This window comes from Stegodyphus dumicola, chromosome 7, assembly GCF_044657685.1.
Source record: "Stegodyphus dumicola isolate Sdum_Otavi_A_Nest chromosome 7, ASM4465768v1".
NCBI lineage: Eukaryota > Metazoa > Arthropoda > Arachnida > Araneae > Eresidae > Stegodyphus > Stegodyphus dumicola.
Genome location: NC_140774.1, coordinates 29,709,884 through 29,731,173, shown reverse-complemented (window position 1 = coordinate 29,731,173; position 21,290 = coordinate 29,709,884). Strand labels below are relative to the sequence as shown.

Here is a 21,290-nt window from a genome sequence, read left to right as displayed (position 1 = left end):
CATTTTTATTGATTTTTTTTTTTTTTTTTTTTTTGATAAAGTTGTTCTGCAGAGTAAAATTCTGCGCGGAATTTTATGTTTTTTGAGTTGCTTTCATGTTATTTTTTGCTTATTTCACTGTTTGTAAGATACTGAAAAGTTTTGCATGATTTTTTTCCTTCAACGGAAAGATGGTTAATTTTTTTATTAGGATAATTAATATTTGTATTAACATATTTTTTTTTAGTTTAAATAAAGATCAAAATAAATAAAGTGCGAGAAATTTAGTATTTTCTACAAATTTTTGAAAATATTTGAAAACAGCTTTACAAATATGCGATTTGTACAGCTGTTTACAAATCGCATATTTTGCACAATATTTTACAAATCGCACGCGATAAGTTTCATGCTTTAAAGATAAAAGAAATATCTGTCATAAAAGCAATCAAGAAATATACTCTTTTATAAATAACTAGCAGCTTCGCTGACTTTTAAAAGTACCAGAAAAATGGCTGAAGGGAACACCAAACGTTAAATTTAAAAACTGAGTAGAATTTTACTCTGCAGAACTGATATAGCTTATTTCATTGTAATTTTTTTTTCTTGAAAATATAAGATAAAATATCATTAATTAAACTTTGCTTTTCAGAATTTTTTTTTTTTTTTTTTTTTTTTTTTTTTTTTTTTTTTGTAGTCTTTTATGTTAGTTATTGCTCATTTCACTGTTTTTAAGATATTGAAAAGTTTTGAGCGATTTTTTTAGGAAACAAAGTTCTTAACCTCCTTTATACCATTTAAGTTCTTAAGATTTTGCAAGGAAAGTTGGTTAATTTATTTATTAGGATAATTAATATTTGTATTAAGCGATATTGCTTATTTTTGCAAATAAATTTCTGCGAATAAATATTTGCAAATTATATTTATTCGCAAAAATATGTAACGGAAAAAAATGCTATTTCTATTCAACGTAAAACAAAACTGTCTACAGAACATAGAAAACCGTTGTTACAAAATAAATCTTCTGTGTCAGAAAACAAAAACTCGAAAATAATCGTCGTTGTCACAAAATGAAAACCAATCTTTGTAAAAGTCCACAAAAGGGGGGAAACCTTGGGAAAGAAAACATTATGTCATTCAACACGCCTGCTCACTTTCGGGCGTCACTGATGCAAGATGAATATCATAAGTTGTTCACGCCTTAAAATTTCTGAAAAAATGCAAATTATAATACTTCATTTTGAGATGCTAAAAGATTCCAGATTTAACTACTGCCATTTTTTACATTTAGTATATAGGAAGTAAAGGTTCCCGTAAAAATTTGTGAGTACAAAAGTTCGTTTCGATAAAGAATACACATAAAATTTAATTCAAATTCTAAAAATGTTATAACCAGTTAACTCAACGCGTTTAGGGCTGAGTGGTTAAGACAGCTGAGTACCGTTAGTTCGATCCCAAGGAAATGGGGTAATTGCATGGTTTTTTTTTTTTTTTTTTTTTTTTTTTAAATTTTTATCAGTATGGTGAATACGAGCAAGTTTCTCTTCAAAAGTTCTTTCGGTTAGGCAGATAGCCCTTGGATGCTTTGCGGTGTTTAAATAGCCCAATATAACCTATCAACACTTGGTTGTCCAAATTGTTTGTCCTGGAAATGTGAAGGCTTTTCAATCAATTTCATTGTATCGAAATACAGTTGCGGAAAGAGTTACTGATTTAGCTGCGAATTAAAGTGATCAGATCAAAGCAAAATCATCTAGTTTCGAAAGTTCTCCATAGCCTGTGACGAGAGCACGGACATTAGTGGCAAAGCTCAATTAGCAGTGTTTCTTCGTTCTTCTGACAAGAATTTTAACATTTTTGAGGAATTACTGGAACTAATACCGATGCCTGGTACTACCACAGGAAAAGATATATTTACTTGTGTTTTTGGACTTCTGCAGAAATACAATCTACCTTTGGCAAAATTAAATTCTGTAGCTACAGATGGCGCTCCATCAGTGACCGGGAAAAACAAGGGCTTCGTAGCATTACTAAGAAAAAAACTTAGTGAAATTCACGGTTCAAACATTCATCATATGCATTGTATTATACATCAAGAAGTTCTATGCACGAAAGTAATAAATATGGAAAATGTTTTGTCATATATAAAAAAAGTTATAAATTTTATAAGATCTCGAGGTTTAACTCAGCGTCAATTCACTGCTTTCTTAAGTGAGTTAGATAGTGAATATTCGGGTTTGTCCTACTATTTCGAGGTACGTTGGTTATCTTGCTCCAAGATTTTCAAACAATTCTGGGATTTGAAAGAAGAAATATGTCAGTTTTTAAAAACGAAAAATCAAGACGTAAGTTTGTTTTACGATCCAATATGGATACAAGATTTATCTTTCTTGGTTGATATAACCAAACACTTAACCGATTTAAATTTATCGTTACAAGGAAAAGATCATATCATTACGAACATGTTTGACATAATTAAAGCATTCAAATGTCAACTAGTTCTTTGGGAAAAACAACTTGAAAATGAAGATTTGACGCACTTCCCGACGTGCAGCATGAACAAATCAAGTTTAGATGATACTTGTTCGTATCAAAAATACGCAGAAAAAATTGCAAATTTAACAATTGAATTTGAAACGAGGTTTAATGATTTTAGTTCCCTCGAAGACAATTTTTTTTTCTTCGATTTTCTCAATAAGTATTGACTCAGTACCCAGCCATATGCAAATGGAGGTGATCGAGATTCAATGCAACTCAAACTTGAAAGCAAAATTCATTGAAGTGGGCGTGCCTGAATTTTACAAATATTTACCAGCCAGGTTTGAAAATACTCGAAAATTCGCATATGAAATTATTTCCATGTTTGGTAGCACTTATCGGTGCGAGCAGTTATTTTCAGTCATGAAAGGTAATAAGTCTCCTATTAGAAACCGTATTAATGATGCTCACCTTGGGTCAGCGTTGAAAGTTATCACTGCAAACAAAATTTCTCCCGAAATAGGAAAGATAATAACAGAGAAGAGATGTCAAGTATCAGGACGTAAACATTAAATTTTTCTTGTTCTTTTCTATATAAATATATATATGTGTATTATTGTATTATTCGAAATAAATCTACGTTTCTATGAATATTGATTTTATTTATTTTTTTTTTTTTTTTCGGCCCGCTTAAAGTTAAACCCTGTTTGTTTGGCCCAAGTGTACCTATGAGTTTGACATCCCTGATGTAGAACCATTATTATGGGAAAGAACAGCAAATAGTTCTTCACTGTTAAATAATCAATTAATTAAAAAAACTGCTCTTTTGGGGGGGAAAGAAAATTAACACTTATCATTTTTCCTCTTTTTATTAAATTTTTAAAGTTCGGAAATTTCTACAAAATTAGAAATGACGTAATAAGTCCAATCTCATGAAAATTTCCTTTCATATATATGCCGATAAGTTTCATATTTCCATTAATCCTTAAGTTGCAGGCGTGTCATGAGTAATGGTGGTAATCCGAGTTTAGTGGCATAGTTTTCAACATTTCTAATATTTTTTCTAATGGTTATAATGCAGAAGTTTTCTAAACTAAGACACTGCTTTGATTTACCAATAGCATAACTTAATAGATGAGTATTTTTCTCATTTAATTCTTGCCCTCTTCTCCATCGTTCTAAAGTTATTTCCCTATCTAGGGCCCGTAAATTAGCGCCAGAAATGATGAGTAAATCAAGCAATCTCTGGTTTCCATACTTACATGCATAGTGCACTGGAGTATCACCAAAATTGTTACATCTGTCGATGTCACTTCCAACAATAAGAATTTTCCGAACCACAGTTTCAAGCTCTGCCCGGACAGTTAAATGCAGAGCAGTATCACCAACATAATTAGCAGCATTAACATCACATCCACGGTCTATCAACAGGATACCCAAATCTACATATGGAGAATTTTCATTTTTAAGGGAATTTGCAGCACGTTGAATATTCATATGTCTTACTATAGCAATCATCAGTAGTGTTCCATGCTGACAATGGGCAAGGTTTATCTATGAAAGAGAAGAAAATACCATAAAATTTCATATAAAATATTTTAATAAAAAAAAAAAAAAAAAAGAAAATCTGAAAGGTTTCAGATTTTAAATTACGCCCAAAGGCACTTTTTTTAACATTTTATACGTTACCTTATTTATTAAATATCATGCTTTTCGCACTTCACTACATAGTATAAAACAAAGTCGCTTTCTCTGCCCTTATATATCCCTATGTATGCTTAAATCTTTAAAACTACGCAAGGGATTTTGATGCGGTTTTTTTTAATAGATAGAGTGATTGAAGAGGAAGGTTTATATGTATAATAACATCCATTAAATAGTGGAGAAATACTGTTATTTTTGAGGTTTCTAATGGGATGTCGTAAATAATTACATTTTTTTCGCTTACATTGCAAACGCGGGCTGAACCCTACGAGATTTATCAAAATAATGTACTAAGTATTGTACACATTGAAAAGGTCTACAGATTTAAAAATTGCGGGACGTAGCGTTTGCGGCGGTACCGGCCGGCCGGGGCGTGCCTATAAATAGCGCGTCGGAGGCCGCGGTTCTCCCAATAGCACTTTGAATTTAGCAGCGATCGGACGCGTTTATTATCGGAGCTCTCTAGCTTTCAGCGCGACAACGTATCAGTAATTATAAGTAAGTTACAATAAATAATTGTATGATAGTAGTTTTAAAATATAAATGATATTCTATTCTAAGGTTAATTTTTAAATCGCACTTTTAGTAGTTATAAGTACATAAGGTTAGATAAGATTAGATTAAATAAAACCATAATTTATGGATTGGAATTTTCTATTAAGATCTTGGTTAAAATTTAGAGTTAAATCAATTTAATATTAGGGAAATTATTTTCAAAAATCGTAATTTAAGGTTAGGTATGTAAGTTCAGAAAAAGATTATGAACTGCGATTCATTGTTAAAATATCCATTAATATTTTATACTCGTGCGAAGCCGGAGAGGGTCACTAGTAAACTATAAAATTCAGTTCAAGAGCAATATCGCAAAATAATTTTAAATTGGGCATATCTTTAGTATTTTCCATACATAATCTCACGTGCTGGAGATAAAAATGTTTTTTCTGTACAACGTTGCCATTGCTCGCTTTGAAGTCCCTGAGTTTGTTAATCAAAAATTTGTTAAAATGTTACCAAATATGAAATCGGTAATAAAACAAATTACAAATTTCAAATTTGGGCGTCCAGATACCGATATTCGCAGTCGCATTACGTCATTCAAAATTAGATGGCTCTAGGTACCGTTTTATCACAATGCGAGAAATATACATACACTTATGCAGATTCTTCGTTATTTAATTTCTTCAAATATAATGCAGGGCAATAATATTTGGAGGCAACAGTTTGAAACGTGAAACGGATATTCAGAGTTATTCGACGCAAGATCGTAAAACGAAAGCAATAGTCCCTCAGGGACAAAACCCTTGTAGACTGATAAGAGTTACATAAGAGAAATGAACTAAAAAAAACCTGCCGCCCCCGAAAAGAAATTCTCTTCATCTCAATAAAGGCTGTCCCAGAAGAAATGTCCCGGAAAATGCCGATCTGTTGAATTAAATTAAACACTGAGTTTCATGCACTCATCATTGTGAACATGATACTCTGTTCAAACTCTGTTAAAAAATATTTATATATATGATTATATATATATATATATAATCATATATATAAATATTTTTATAATTAAACTTAATTTTTCACGAATTTCTCAATACAGCTTTCTAAAATCTACATATTCACTAAGGAATTTCAGTTTCAAAGATTGCTGATCAAAACAAATTTAAAACTATTTGCAATTATAATTAGTTTAAATAATTTGGGGATATAGACAAAATCGCAGTTCTACTCATTTTGTTTTAGATTTTCTACAGTTATTCATTTTAGTTCATTTTAGATTTTCTTGTTTCGTAGCTAACGAGAAAATCCTTTCTTTAGCTTTCTCGCCAAATCAAATTCTGCTCATACAGAAACAGTTACTTGAAGCCTCCCAGCTCTTATGTGGCAACACTAGGTGTTCTTAGAATGCTGCTGCGCACCTGTATTGATATTGAATAAAACAATAGCTACTACATTATTTAGGAGGCGTTTTAACGGTAAGAAATAATTAAAATTAATTTTCGTCGGTGTAAAAATCCAAATGTTGATAAGATCCTTTAAATACTTTTTTCAATATCATAACAATTCTATCTATTGAGCAACTTAAAAATGTAATATCAACTGATTCTTATTTTGCGTTTTAAATATTGTTCTGTAATTTTCTACATTTTTTGTCTCTACATATGTTGTCTTAAACCGCGTAGGGGAATTTATTCCGCATTTGTTGAAAATCAAAGATTTATATTCTAAAATTATTATTCTTTATATTTTTTACATTTTGACATAGGAATACTGTTCAAAAAGATCAAAGTGGTCTGCTGAATGTTTGGAGGTTTTATGCAAAGAGACTTATTCCCCTTGAAAAGTCAGGATCTTTCTAAGGAACCAGCAGCAATATTGTCTAAAAACAATTTTGAATACATACGTAGCATATTCGGAAACTAAGTACCGTTTCATTCTAGCGCCGCCGCAGCGCTGTGGTAGGCGTCCAGCGCATGTGCACTAGTCTTTCTTGTTCACTGACTTTCAATTTTCGCCATTTTGGTTGCTCTATGTTGTTTTTTCAGTTTGCTGTGCACATTCAAAATGTTTAAGACAATTAGTTCTCCCGCTGACTCTGAGATTCGTGCCGTGATTAAATTTTTGAACGCGAGGAATGTTAAACCGGCCGAAATTTATCGTCAAGTGACAGAAGTTTACGGTGAATACACGATAAGTGATGGAATGGTGAGAAAGTGGGTAAGAATGTTTAATGCAGGTCGAACAAATGTCCACGCCGTGGCTCGGAGTGGTCGGCCTTCTGTTGTCACCGATGATTTGGTAAGGAAAGTTGATGAAGCAATTCATGAGAACAGACGCTTCACAATAACAACTCTTTCAGAGGCATTTCCACAAATTTCACGTACTGTTTTGTTCGAAATTGTGTCTGACCGCTTGAATTATCGCAAACTGTGTTCCCGATGGGTTCCAAAAATGCTCACTGATGTTCACAAAACAAAGCGACTTGGTAGTGCCCTGACATTTCTCACGCCGTACAGTGATGAGGGAGAAAACTTTTTAAACCAAATTGTGACAGGTGATGAAACTTGTGTGTGTCATTTCACACCAGAATCGAAACAACAATCGATGAAGTGGAGACACACTCATTCTCCGAAAAAACAAAAGTTCAAAGTGACAATGTCATCACAAAAAATCATGTGCACTGTCTTCTGGGATAGGAAAGGCGTTTAGCTTACTGAATTTCTTCCCAGAAGTGAAACCATTAATGCGGCACGATATTGTGAGACTTTAACAAAACTAAGGCGTGCCATTCAAAACAAACGAAGAGGAATGCTCAGTAAAGGAATTGTGTTGCTCCATGACAATGCTCGGCACCATACTGCTGGTGTCACTCAATCGTTAATTCGACAGTTACATTGGGAGCAGTTTGATCACCCGCCGTACGTCTGTACGTCCGACTATCACTTGTTCCTGCACATGAAGCGCGAGCTTGGTGGCAAGCGCTTTGGATCTGACGATGACACGGAAAATGCTGTAGAGTCGTGGTTATCGAAATTGGCGGGAAGTTTTTTTGACGATGGTATACAAAAATTGGTCACCCGCTATGACAAGTGTTTGATCATTGGCGGAAACTATGTTGAAAAATAGTTTAAGACATGTATTTTCATGTAAAAATAAAATTGGATTCGAAAATTGTTTTACTATTTTTTTTTTTTTTTTCCCAAAACGGTACTTAGTTTCCGAATACGCCTCGTACATTCGTCCCCACAAACATTTGCACCTGAAATCCCGAAATTTTGAATTTCGAATTCTACTTTTATTTACTTCATATTTGTACAAATTTAATCATTATTTTATTAAAAACTCAGCAATTTCAAAGCGAGCACTAGCAAAACTGTTGGAAATAAAATAATTTTATCTCCAGGTTGTCGCCATTTGAAAAAATTATCTTTCAGTTTTAATCAAAAAACCAGGGAGGTTAGAATATATGGAATAATCATGACGTTACAAATGTGAAGCCAAGAAAATGTCAATAAAGTATCATCAGAACTTATTATGGTCACCTTACAGCGTAGGAATAAGACTTTGAAACACGTTGTTAAATAAAATTACGAGAGAAAATATCAATGTTCACAGGCTCAGAAAAGTATCTTTAGGAATAATTTGCGTGAAATTGCATTGAAAATTTGACTGGTCTTGCAGGTTTTACTATGTGTACATTTGTTTTACAATTAGTCCTTAACACATTTTCTTATGCCTAGATTTTATTAAATCTGAAACGGTTATTTGCAGTTCTTGTAGTTTTTCTATATATTAAGTAGATAATCAATTATATTACCTAATAAAATTAGAACGGGATAATTATAGATCTTCAGTGATGTATAGGTAATATATAGATATCAAATAGAAAGCAAATTAAAACAACCAGAAGGCCCACCAGCGGCCGAGCGGTAAAAGCCGCTGAACACTGGTAGTTCGGTCCGGGGTTCGAATCCCGACGAATGGTCTGGCCGCATGGGCGTTTTTGTGATTCCCCATATGTAACGTGGATACGAGCCAGTTTCCCTTAAAAAGACCTCCAATGGGTATCCCTCCCTTTCCGTGTAGTGCCTAAAGGCGGAGCACGTAATAAGTCAAAAAAAAAAAAAAAAAGAAGTTCGCCTATGACAGCGGCCAAAATAAGTGGAGACGTCACACCGTGACATGTCATGGCTTCATTTTCATTGCACGGGTCATGCGGAGAAGGCTTACTCCATTTATTCTCAATTATGTTTCAGTATTAAAATTAGAACGGGAGACTTATAAAAATTGAATGATATATAAATAATATATAGACAGCACCGATTAAAATGTAAACATCCCCCCCCCAATGGCGGGCCTTCAGCCGACTTCGGCTTGGCCACATTTAAGGTCAGGAGTGGTGGCCACTTTATTACACAGGCACCTAGTAGGTGGGCCACCTTTGCTTCCTATGAAGGGACGGACAGTTACAACTACGCGTTCTCCGGGATTCGAACACGGGCCCTTTGGTATCGCAGTTGGCCCTCCTAACCACTATACCGTCTGAGCGCTTTAGAATGTAAGGTCACCTATGGCAGCGACCATGGTAAGTCCTGATGGCATACCGTGACGTGTCATGGCTTCATTTTCATTGCACAAAACATATATATGGAGGAGGCTTACTCTATTTATTCTAACCTCCGTATAACAAACTCGGCTATGGATCAAGGATGAAGGCGTTTTGATTACGGAGTACCTTTGTAAATTAATTAAAATTACCTGCACATCAACGATAATAAAATGAATTAAATAAGAGTAAGCATTTGATAAAGGGAAAGGAAAGAATACCATTACGGGTTGAAAAAAGAAGCCAGATAAGAGGCTATGGGAAAGCAGTGTCCTAGCACTGCTGGAAATAAAAAATTTTTATATTTACAGCAGCAGGTGGTTGCCATTCAGTAAAACCTTCAGATATTTAACATTTAAATTTAATGTGTAATGCTTTTGAGTAAAAAAAGCTGGGCAATTGAAAGCAATCAGCACACTTCTTAGGAATATTTTTTCTACCTTTTTAATATGATTAAGGGGACATGTGACACATCGACTGGGGAAATGCAACTATTTGGAGACTAAAGTTAGTAGAATATAACTTTTCTCAAAATAAACATATACTCTAGATTCTTTTTTTCGTGTAAAATAGACAGATTGTAAATTATATAGAACACATAAAACGTAAATTTAAAGCTTAATGTTTTTAAAAATGCATTTTTAAATTTCTCTTACCTTTTACGAATCTTTTGTGAGAGTGTGCTAGTTTGGTACACGTTTCTTAAAAAATACCGCATCTAACTCTTTCAAATTTTGCAGAAGGTTAAAAACATATCATTTAAGAATAATAAGCAGTATTTTACATTTCACTTAGAAAGAAAAATATTAAAAATAAATTGGTAAAATGTTTTGAAAATCATAGAAAAAAAGGTATTAAATTTTTAATATATTCAAAACTACTGATCATAAATTTTATATCCTGCTTAGTTTCAAAGAAATAGTTAAGATAAACAACTGTGGAAAATTAAAACCTTCTAGGCTGAATAGTTTTCAAGAAAAATTTACCGAAAGTGGAAAAAAAAAAAAAAAAGTTTTGAGAAAAACTAAAAAAACAATTTAAACACTAATAATTTATAAAAAAAAAAATAATTTTAACATTTTCCTGTACCATAATCATCTTGAACTGGCATATCTGCATCTATAGTTGTTTCTGTTTTATTAACTTATGTTTCTTCTGGCTATTTTAGAAAATTTTTGGTAAGCGAGAAGAGCCTCACGAATTCTATCGCAATCTACTTTCGCAAAACCTTTACCGTATAAAACCCTGGTTGTACTCCCAATAATTCCATTATTTATTGCGATTTTGTACACCTTCTTTAAAACATATTAACGCATCTAATCAACCTAATTTTAATGTGATGACACTCACAAAAACAGTTTTAGTTATGCGTATCCAGATGCAATTTTTAACATATCGACCAGATAGCCCCGCTGACGGATTTAACTTGGTCCACATAATGCACTTTGGTAGATATTGTGCTCAAGATGAATGCTGGGGCCGGTGCAAACAAATGTTGGAAGAGATGACAGTGCAGTGATGGAAGAAGGGTGCACTGCGGATGACGAGAACAATTTCAGGTACATATTTACAGAGTTATAGATACGTGGTTTCAGTAGGCATCCACAAGGTGAACAATAAATGAGTACAGGGCAATATATGAGCAATTAACAGAGTGACTGATAAAACAGTAAAAATAATATCTAAAATAAAGCAAAATACTAAATAGCAAGACTGAAAAGCAAAATAATACATAAATAAAGTAAGGCAAAATACATAATCCAAGGTTCACAATTCAGGGTTTACAGTTGAAGGAGATAACAATAAACAAAAACAAAAACAAAACAAAAAAAAAAAAGAGAGAGAGAGAGAGAAAGCTATCTTAATATAAAATAAATTCACTACAAGTACAGAGCATACGTGGGCTGTGCTGGTTACGAGGATGGCAGCTGAGAATTACTCCAACCTATCTGAGATTTTGTGTTCAATATTTACACAATCGCATGTACGCTTCAATGCATACCAATTTTTCGAAGTAGCTTCGGCCCATGCATGGATGTGGCCCGCTACTGGCTGCCTAAAATGATGCTCGGCAGTCTCTCTGCAAAAGAAAACATAGTCGTCTGGATCTCCTGCCATCCCGCATGAGCAATGGTCGTTTTCGCGTTGTCTGAAGCGATGCAGGTAAGTCATGAACGGACCATGTCCTGTTAGAGACTGAGTGAAGTGAGGCAAGCCAAAAAATATGTATTGACATTCTTTGGGCAGTGAAATTAGGGCGTTTATCAGAGTTGTACCCAAGCCACTTTTTAGATGCCGGCAGACTTTGGAAAAAATCTGTAAACTCTTCTGCCGGTGGTCAAGAACGGAATATATTGTCGAGAAACCGTCAATTTTCTAATTTGCACGCAATGTCTAGTTCGGGGGGGGGGGCAAAGTGCGGCTCGCTAGCCTGATACGGCTCTTGCAGGCAATTTGTGCGGCTCATGCATATAAAATATATGTTTGAAATATGGTAAACTAAAACTATCCAGTGTCCAAAAGGAAGTAATTAATTAGTTTAGACTCTATAAAGTTATCAGGGATTTTTTTCTATTTTAAAACCTCCTCCACGACTTGTATAATGATGTAAATATGAACTTGTGGCTTATAGAAAATCTAGATGCGGCTCTGGAACATTCCTGAATTGAAACGTGCGGCTCTTACTGACATGAAGTTTGGCCAACCCTGGTCTAATTAGTAAAACAGCATATAGTGATATTCGGAAAACAATGAAAGCTAACGAAGAGAATCGCGAACTGTTTTCCAACAGGTAGACTGCCCACCAGCGGCCGAGCGGTAAAATAGCTAAACACTGGCACTTCCGACCACAGTTCGATTACAAGCAAACGGGCTGGTTGGCTGCATGGGCGTTTCCATGGTTTTTCCCATTAGTAAGATTAGTCCCATTAGTAAAATTAAATCTTACCAAATATATCATTATTACACTTTTGCTTTCAGACAGAATTGTCAGAAGTTTGGTTAGGGAAGAATTTGAAACCTTTCCCTGGAGGCACACAAAACTATTACCTAATCACAAACTGTTACCGAATTTGATGAAAAATCACTAAGTTTACAAATCAGCTAATCACTAAGCTAATCACTCTAAGCTTACAAATTCCTCCTTTAATTTCATTGCATATTGCTTATAGTAAAAATGTGTAAATAAATTAATTTTTGAAGATAAATATCAATTAAATTAAAAATTTAAACATTAATTCCATAATTTAAGAAACATTTTTTAATTTCTCAAAAGAACAAGAATTCATTTCAAAATTTTTTGGCTTATTCAAAGCATTCTGCCCATAAAATGGATTCATCCAATAGGATTCTGCATAGAGTTATTAAAGACAATAAAGATTGTCCTGACATTTAAACATGATTTATAAAGAAATAACAAAATAAATACACTCTATATTGGCCCGATGACACTCGGTTTTCCTGAGTATTTATTGTTTCCAGAGTACGTTATGACAATCTCATAAAAAATAAATCTGACCCACATAAATCCATCAAACAAATAGCTTTACATTTCTATATTAACTCTTGAAATTGATTTAATTATTTTGTATTAAAAAATGTTCTGAAATCTCTCCTGAAAAGAGAAGTTCGTGAACCGATAAATTCTTGACAGAAAATTAAAACTATGCATTTATTTACTAAAACACTTTTAAGTCATTTTCAAGAAAAATGGGAGCTATAGTTACTTTATTGCCATTAAATTTACATGTCAGAATGTAAATTTCGAATTTATAAGGACATATATCGCCTAAAAATTAATATTAAACATGTACTCTTTAAAAGCACTGATTTGATTTGGTTACTTACGTTTGCACCAGCGTCTAAATGTAGAGATGCAATTGGTATCATATTTTCTGCGACGTTTAAGAGTACATCCAGTAGAGAAAATCTTTCGATGTTTTTTGCAACAACACTGCCTTGTGACAAGAGAAACTGAACAACCTCTGGGCATTTATAACAACAAGCAATGTTGAAAGGCGTATCTTGATAGTAATCAGGAAGATCAAGAATATATGGCGGCGACTTCTCAGTCAGGAACTTTATAACTTCTGAAAAATAAAGCAAACTTCAACTTCAAGCATACAATCGGAAACCAGAAAGTGGTTATCGATATTAGTTACAAATGGTTATCGGATTCATTTATATGGAGAAAGAAGATAGGAAATATTTTCTCAGTTTCTTAGGAAATATTTTCTCAGTTTCTTAGGAAATATTTTCTCAGTTTCTTGCAAACAAAAGTATCTGTTGAGAAAAATCTAGAGCAGAAACTATACCTCATATCTCAAAACTTCTCCACTGTTAAAAGTCATATGCAGTATATTCTTTAAGAAATGTAAAACATTGCCCGATTAATAACGCACGAAGAGGGTTTTTTTTTTTTTTTTTTTTTGTATAATTTTAGAAAATTTCAAAACTTTAAAGTAGATATATTTCTAGAATATGAAATTTTAAAATAAATAACCAACTAAAACCATAAAGAAAAGAAGAGTATCAGAACCGCGATTATTGATTGATTCTAAATGGCTTACTTTGTTAATGAATAACGGAGAAATTAAATCTGAAAGAGAAATTAATATCTTGCGCTTTCCCGAATACCAGTGGTTACGAGAGTGGAAAACAAATGTATTATCTTTCAGGCAATGGTAATAGCTTTCTTTCCAGTCACCAAGTTTTTTATAAAATTCGAATGAGTGGCAACACATTACTTTTAAATCACGATTTCATTAAAATCACAGAAAATATGTAATAAATAAAAAGCAAATTCGAAATTCAATGTTCAGTCTTCAACGTGTCCATATTCTATTCGATGATTACATGTATTAAAAATTTGGTCATTTTAGAAGCGGCCATTTTTCCACAAGGTTGGAACGAACATGTCATGCATACATACTGTAAAGACAGCGAATTTTCAAGTTCTACATGCACGTGAGCAGTTAAGCTTATAGCACCTATATGGTTTTAGAAAAACCATGGACTGAACTGTTCAGGAATTTTTTTCTAGCCCAGGCCTATTTGTGTCACACAGTGGACTTTCCTCTGTGAATGAGCATGGAGGGTCGCGCATGAAAGTTTCTTGTTTTCACTTTTTGACTCACTTCTCTGAGCCGTTCCAAAAAAGTCAATCAGCCCAATGAAATTTCAAAAGAGAGCAATGAAAGTGGTGTCTGGTCATTCCCCTCTCTACATTCTTAGCCCTCTTTTATTTTCCAAGTGTCAGACTGTCCTACATTATGTGCCTAAATCGCTAAATTTTAAACAACCGGACACGTCGTGTTCTGCACGATATTCTTGGTAAATAATTATTATATATTTATTATACATAATAATTATTTACCAAGAATATCGTGCAAAATACGATTATAATATTTATTGGTAAATAATAAGAAGTTTTTTTGATTCCGGAGATAACGTTTCGCTTTTTAAGGGAAAAAAAAATTGCTGAACAAATGCGTAAGACGACAGTGTGTTAATGTGATTAGGACAGTGTGTTAATGTGATTAGGATTTTAATTCCAAATAGTTTTTGTTGTATTATCCAGAAAATAAATGTTTCATACTTTTCTTGTCCTGATGTTCGTGATAGTGTGATATTAGAATGCATACGTGCAAGGTAAACAAAATATGTAAAAAGCAAACTTCTAACTTTAATCGGTAATGGCGTCTTATATTCTCCATTTTGTTTTGTATACTTCTCCTTTATGTGGTAAAAATAATAGCTGCTGATAAAATGTATCTATCTAAACTGTATCCTTTCAAATGATTCATGCCATACGACTTTATATGACGCTGTTAGGGCAGAGACGTGTCAGCCAATCAGTGAATAAATTTCAATTGAAGTTTATCATATATGTAATATACACATATCTTATAATTTTTTAGTAATCGTAACCTTTTTGACTCTCTTCCAAGCTACCTTCTGAACAGCTGCAATTTCCTGATAGCTAGCTTCCATTTAACACTTAGCGGCTCACTTCTATGTATCACCCATTGTCTTTGTCTTAGCATGTGGTAAAACTCCGAAAATATGAAGATCGTGTGCAGGTTGCGCCCTGAATTAAGAGTACGCGTCAATAATTATTTTGTGCAGATGTAGACTGTGAACCTACGGCTAACTTGTGTTCAAGCTTCATCATTATTACGCATATTTCATGTCAACAACATTTTCAATCTTTCGATGATTAGGATTAGTTTGTTATAATCACATACTAAATTATTGCATACTTACGCCTTTTCCATTATTTAATAATTGATATGGCCGTGAAATGGTCGGAAAAATGAAAGCTTTTAGAACATTCGCCATAAAATGAAGAATCGTATCAAACTAGTCGGAAAAACAAAAAACTCTTCGAACATCTGGCATAAAATGAAAACTAATATCAAAATTGCGTTTAAGTTCCATTTCAAATACTCTTTTTTCTGCTCTATCCGAGGGTGGAAGGTTTTAATCTTTTCGTTGAAAAGGGAATCCACATATGGCTTAGACTTGCATCAGCTTAAATATCACCACTTGCAATAATTTTTGCAAAACTGTGTGACTGTAATACATTTGTATAAAGTAAACTTTTAGATATTTTTACAGAGTTCGGCGACAATGGCTTCAAAACGTTTTGGGGATCAAGAAGTGGTATGTCTTTATACAACTTTATATGCCCTTTAAACATTCTTTCCATTGATGAAATGGTGCTATCTAATATAAAATTAAACACAGTAACTTCGACTTGTTTAATAGGGCAAATGAAATTATAGTCGGATGATTCTTCATCGTCCATTTGTTTCACTTTTCGGCATTTTCTAGCAGTATTTCTTCTATGAGTATTTCTGAAAAACGCAGGCTTTCTAGTTTATTATTGTAATTCATTTTGATGCAGTCATCGCAAACAATTTTGATGCGTTAAATGTAAAATCGAAGTTACCTAAAATGGCTTTTAAAGAGCTTGTATGCTCCATAACCATATTATATGCCAGGATGTAATCTAATCCTTCAGTCTGCAAATATTTCGTTACTGGATCAGTATATCGAAATATTTTCAAATATACATGAGCAGACAAAATTATTCTAAAAGTTGGTATTTTATTTCCGAGCATCTGGCTGGGCGCCCGCTGTCCCTATCCGCCACTGCTAGTGTTCTAGATTTCCTCAGAGCATGTAAGGAAAACAAAATGCATGTGTTTAGAGTGTCTAGCGCTTATCCATATTTTACCAAAATAACGAGGCTGTATTCTTAAGATGAAAGACACCACCGTCCAAAACATTTTAAGGGAATGTGGGCGTTGTCGCGTTACACTTGAAGAAGCCTACGAAGACAAGTCATTCGCAGGGTTTTGAACGCTAGTTGAAGTTCCACAGTTTAGCGAATTTGTCCCTCGTCTTCTCGTGGGTTCTGCAAATTTGTCTGAAGAGTAAATGCAATTTTTAAAGCTGTCAAATCACCTCCTCGAATGATTAAGAAGATGTATCACTTGCATATGAATACTCCACTCCATATTATAATTTACTTTACTACTCTAGTTTTTCGGTTCGTATTTTCTGATGGAGGCATTTTTTTCGAACTAATGTATAATTAAATTTATTACTTATAGACTGCGAATAAAATGAAGTAAACTGTATTTTCCTATTGATGTAAGTAGTAATAAGAATTGTATAACAAAACAGAAATTTCAATAATAATTCATTTTCTATTCTCTTAATTAAATATTCAGTAAGTTAAATGCCTTTCTAATGTACAAGTTATTTCGTTATGCAAATGAGGAAATAAAAACATATTCAAAATATTTTTTCAACGTTACCTAAAGATGCAGTCATGCAAGCAATATGTAGAGCTGTTCTCTTGAGTTGGTCTGTGCTGGTAACATCGGCTCCCTTTTCTAGAAGCAATTTGATTAACTCGTAATCAGAAAGCTCGGCTGCCCGATGAAGCAGAATGTTGCTCAAAGCGTCATCATAATTTGCTATCCAATACCAAGGAATGCCGATTTCTGGAAATTCTGTAGCTGTTTAAAGTACGTAAATGTGAATTCATGTATGATTTATTAAAAAGAACTTTTAAATTTTCTTATTAAAATACAATGTATAACAATTACTGAAATCTCTGAATGGCTATTCTACGTAAATATTACTCGTATATTAGAAAGGACAATTTCAAGATTTTATTGTTATTGATTTAAAGGATTCATGTTAAAAAGGCACATTTATTGAAAACATGTAATATTATTAGCACAAATAAAATTTTTAGCTTGGAACTATAGCAAAAAAGAGGGCGGGAAATTCTTTTCTCTTCACAAATAGGTAATGGAAACAATTTGAAAGGCAGAATTCTTAATTTTAATACATATTAACATACTTTAGAATGAAACTTATACCATATCAGAGATACAGCCTTCTTAGCCCCTAAAGGGCTACCAGTCTCAAAACGGGATTTAGCATGTCTTAATTTAATGCCTTGTTTCTCTTTTTTTTTGGAGTATTTTGTTATTCGGGAAAATGTAAAATACTTAGCTTTAAAATTGAATCTGTGTGTTATTGATGAATAAACTAAGATATCTAAAAGTAAAAAATGCAGTTCTTAAGAATAATCGTTTTTTATCCTTTTGAATCTACTCCGCTAAATAGAAATATATTTAATTCATGATATGTATGTCATTAAAAAGGTTAAATAAATATTTTCATAGGAATTGTATATTTTTAACTTTTTATACACATTTTTTTCCATCTTAATGAGTTATTTCACTTTTCTTTAGAACCTTTTTCCATTTTGAAAAGTACAAGGTATTATTATCTCATATTTAATTATTCTATTATTGATAAAGAAACTAAACTTTTTAAAAGCGGTTCTTAAAAACATTTTCTAAAACTTTCTTTTAAATATTTTTTTAATTATTATTGAAAATTAATTATTATTTGAAAAAGGTGCATTTCGTTCATGATCTCTCTGGTTAAAAACATTAAATATTTTTAAAGAATTACACATTTTTTATTTTTTTAAATATACAGATTATAACTTTCTCATATTTAGTCTAAATGCACATTCATTTAATTTCCTGTAAAGTGTTTCACTATTCCACCTGCGGCATGTGTATGGGTAATATCAATTGATAAACCATATGAAAATTTTAAAGAGGCTCTCGCGCGAGGATTAAAATTTGAATACTTTCAGAATTTTTTTAATAAATACTGATATACGTTTCTCGGTAAAAATTATCGTAATTTGTCTTACTTATTAACGAGAATCATAAATCAAATCATGAGAGTAACAAAATTATCTCAGGTATAAATAAGAAAAATACAAACGAAAAAAACACTTTATATTATAAATTTTTAATTGAAGCCAAATTTTAACTCCGGCTTATTAAAAAATAAGTTAATCAATTTAATTCTTAAAAGTAAACTTAAATTTATTAAAAGGATGTAGCAGAATTTCAATAAATGAAGAAAAGATGTAGAGACAGTTTATTTCGGAAGCAGCAAATATGAGAAATGTGCAATGCCCTCGCCGGGACTCGAACCACGGACCTCTCGAATACGCGCCCAATGTGCCGCCCACTACACCACGAAGGCATGCTAAGAAAGCGGGAGAAATGCCTTATATACTCCCCCTATAAAAAGGCAACTGGGAATTAGCGGACCGAATCGCAAAATCCTGGTGGTGGATATCATCAATCACCACCTTTTTTAGTTCGGTCGCTACAGTAGAGATGGTCGGTTATTTCGGAAGCAGGAGAGATGCAAAATGTGCAATGCCCTCGCCAGGACTCGATTCACGGACCTCTCGAATACGCGCCGAGCATGCTGGCCATTACACTACGAAAGCATGCTAAGAAGGCGGGAGAAAATAGCCTTATAAAACGTTAGAGCGTTTGACTCCATTTTTAATTATTTTTGAATAAAATTTGACAAGTAGTAGTATTTCAGTTGTTTACTTTTTTTCAAAATCCTTTTAAACGGAAGAGATTACTTCAAGCATCAAAACAAATAAACACTACACGGAACATTGGTTTATCCCCAAAAAGGTAAAACTGTGTTCGTCAAGCCTACCAAGAAGTGATAGGAGTGATCCAAGTCCACTGAAATTGCAAAACTCACTTCGTTTTTAAAGGAACGCTTCTATTTACTATATAGACATCAAGAGCCGATTGGGAAAAAATTAATCTTTCCAGAATAGTGTGTTAATAAACCGCTTTTATTAACTTACAGCAACAAATAAAATTTCAATTTTAATAGTTTTTTTGTAATTATAAAACATGAATGATGGTATGAGAAAATAGACTAGCATTACCTGGTAGAGTAGCATTCACTTGCAAGAATAGATCCCGAGTAGATACTTGCTACGACATCTATCACCGAAGGGAAGATGTAATCCGCATGGGAATCTTGCCTTAAAATTCCTTTAATCGTTTCAGTATCATTGTTCACCCAAGCTTGCTTTGCAGCGTCAACGAGATTTTGTATATTCTGGAAAGGAGAGCAATTTTTCATTTATTTTAACAGTAAAAAGAAAAAAAATTAAAGAGAGCGGAGGAAAAGTCCGGAAAGGATTAACATTACTAAGCTTGAAGAATGAAAACTTTATCTTACTTCGTGTGCTCATAAAAATTTCCGACATAATTATGAATATATCTTTCATAATAATTTGTTTAATAAACTAATGTTTATTTATTTTCAACAAAGTATTTTGAAGTTAGGAGTTAATGAATTTTAATGGGAACTTGAATACAATATTATTTCAAAGGACTTGCACGCATTTATTACGAGCAGAATACACACCTTTTCCCTTTTTCTTAATTAGATCTTGTTGCATTCTACGGTTTAGTGGATTTGGAGTAATTGATAATAAAGCATGATGATGAATCAAAGCGCAATTTATTCGCCAGCAAGCAGTATTACACAGGAGGTTTTGCACACAGGAGGATAGTTCCAAAAACAAGTTATAATCATCAAAAGACTGCGTCAGACACACTGAAACAATTAGCGAGAAAGCTCACAGGTTAATGGGTAATATAAAGGTTAAGACAGCTTCACAGCAAAGCACTAAACTACCTCTTCTGACTCGGTCGATCGCTCTCAATCTGTCTCTGAAATCAAGACCCTACATTACATTACTTTCTCCCCGTACAAGCAGGGTATTTATAAGTTTAACCTTCCTTCAAGAATATTCCTGAGAAAACTGCTAAAAATACGTTCTCTTTTCGTCTATGACAGGGGTCGGCAACCTGCGGCTCCCGAGCCACATGCAACTCTTTGGATGTGAAGCTGCAGCTCTTTAGTTCCATACGCAAATATTATTTTTTTTTTTAAATTAAAAATCGTTCTGAATCGATTAACGAGGATTAGGCACTGATTCTGAAATTTTGTAAATTGTAATTTTTGACTCTTCCGACTCAAAAGGTTGCCGACCCCTGGTCTATGACATATCTTCAATTTTGTCGCAAAATTTGGACTTCCTGCCACTTTCTGGCAGTTCTAAGCCCGTCCTGGCAGTTCTAAGCCCGTCTTTGATTCAAGCTGCTCAGACGGCAGACTTATTTCTCTGTTCCGCTAGAGGAGCTTCGTTTTCGACACGCTTTGCAGAGAAGCTATCACACTGCATAGGCGCTGTGCGTTCAGCAAAAATATAATAGCAATAAACAGAAGAATTTGAGTGACCGAATGGCAAAAAGTTATGCATTCGCACGAAAAATTAAAATGGACCGAAAAAAAAATAATCTTTTTCCCACTTTCTCGATTTAACAGTTTTAATTTTTTTAAAGATTTATTGTATTACTAGACGAAATGAAACGTGCAGACATATCATTGGCAGAATTTCGAAAACATCATATAACATAACTCATCAGTGATTCAGAAGCTTCAGTCAGCACTGCTTGAGTCTCAGATACCATTTCATTGATCGGGCGTCGGTCCATTCAAAACAACGCCTCACGAAAATGTGCTCCTTGTCGGAGTAATGGCATAAGAAACCGATGAATGTATTCTTGCGAAAAATGCTATGAAGGGTGTC

The 21,290-nt window shown here is 33.4% G+C and overlaps 1 protein-coding gene across 1 annotated transcript; it reads right to left on the bottom strand.

Annotated features, from left to right (window-relative positions):
• Positions 1–3,313: 3,313 nt before the first annotated feature.
• LOC118183820 (uncharacterized) lies at positions 3,314–20,317 on the bottom strand. The gene is made up of 5 exons (XM_035353427.2): positions 20,060–20,317; positions 19,572–19,747; positions 17,086–17,289; positions 13,106–13,347; positions 3,314–4,008 (listed from the first exon to the last, which is right to left on the bottom strand). Exons 3-5 carry the CDS (start codon positions 17,099–17,101, stop codon positions 3,433–3,435), a joined length of 834 nt encoding a protein of 277 aa, XP_035209318.1. The 5' UTR covers positions 17,102–17,289; positions 19,572–19,747; positions 20,060–20,317; the 3' UTR covers positions 3,314–3,432.
• Between the last annotated feature and the right edge of the window lie 973 nt (positions 20,318–21,290).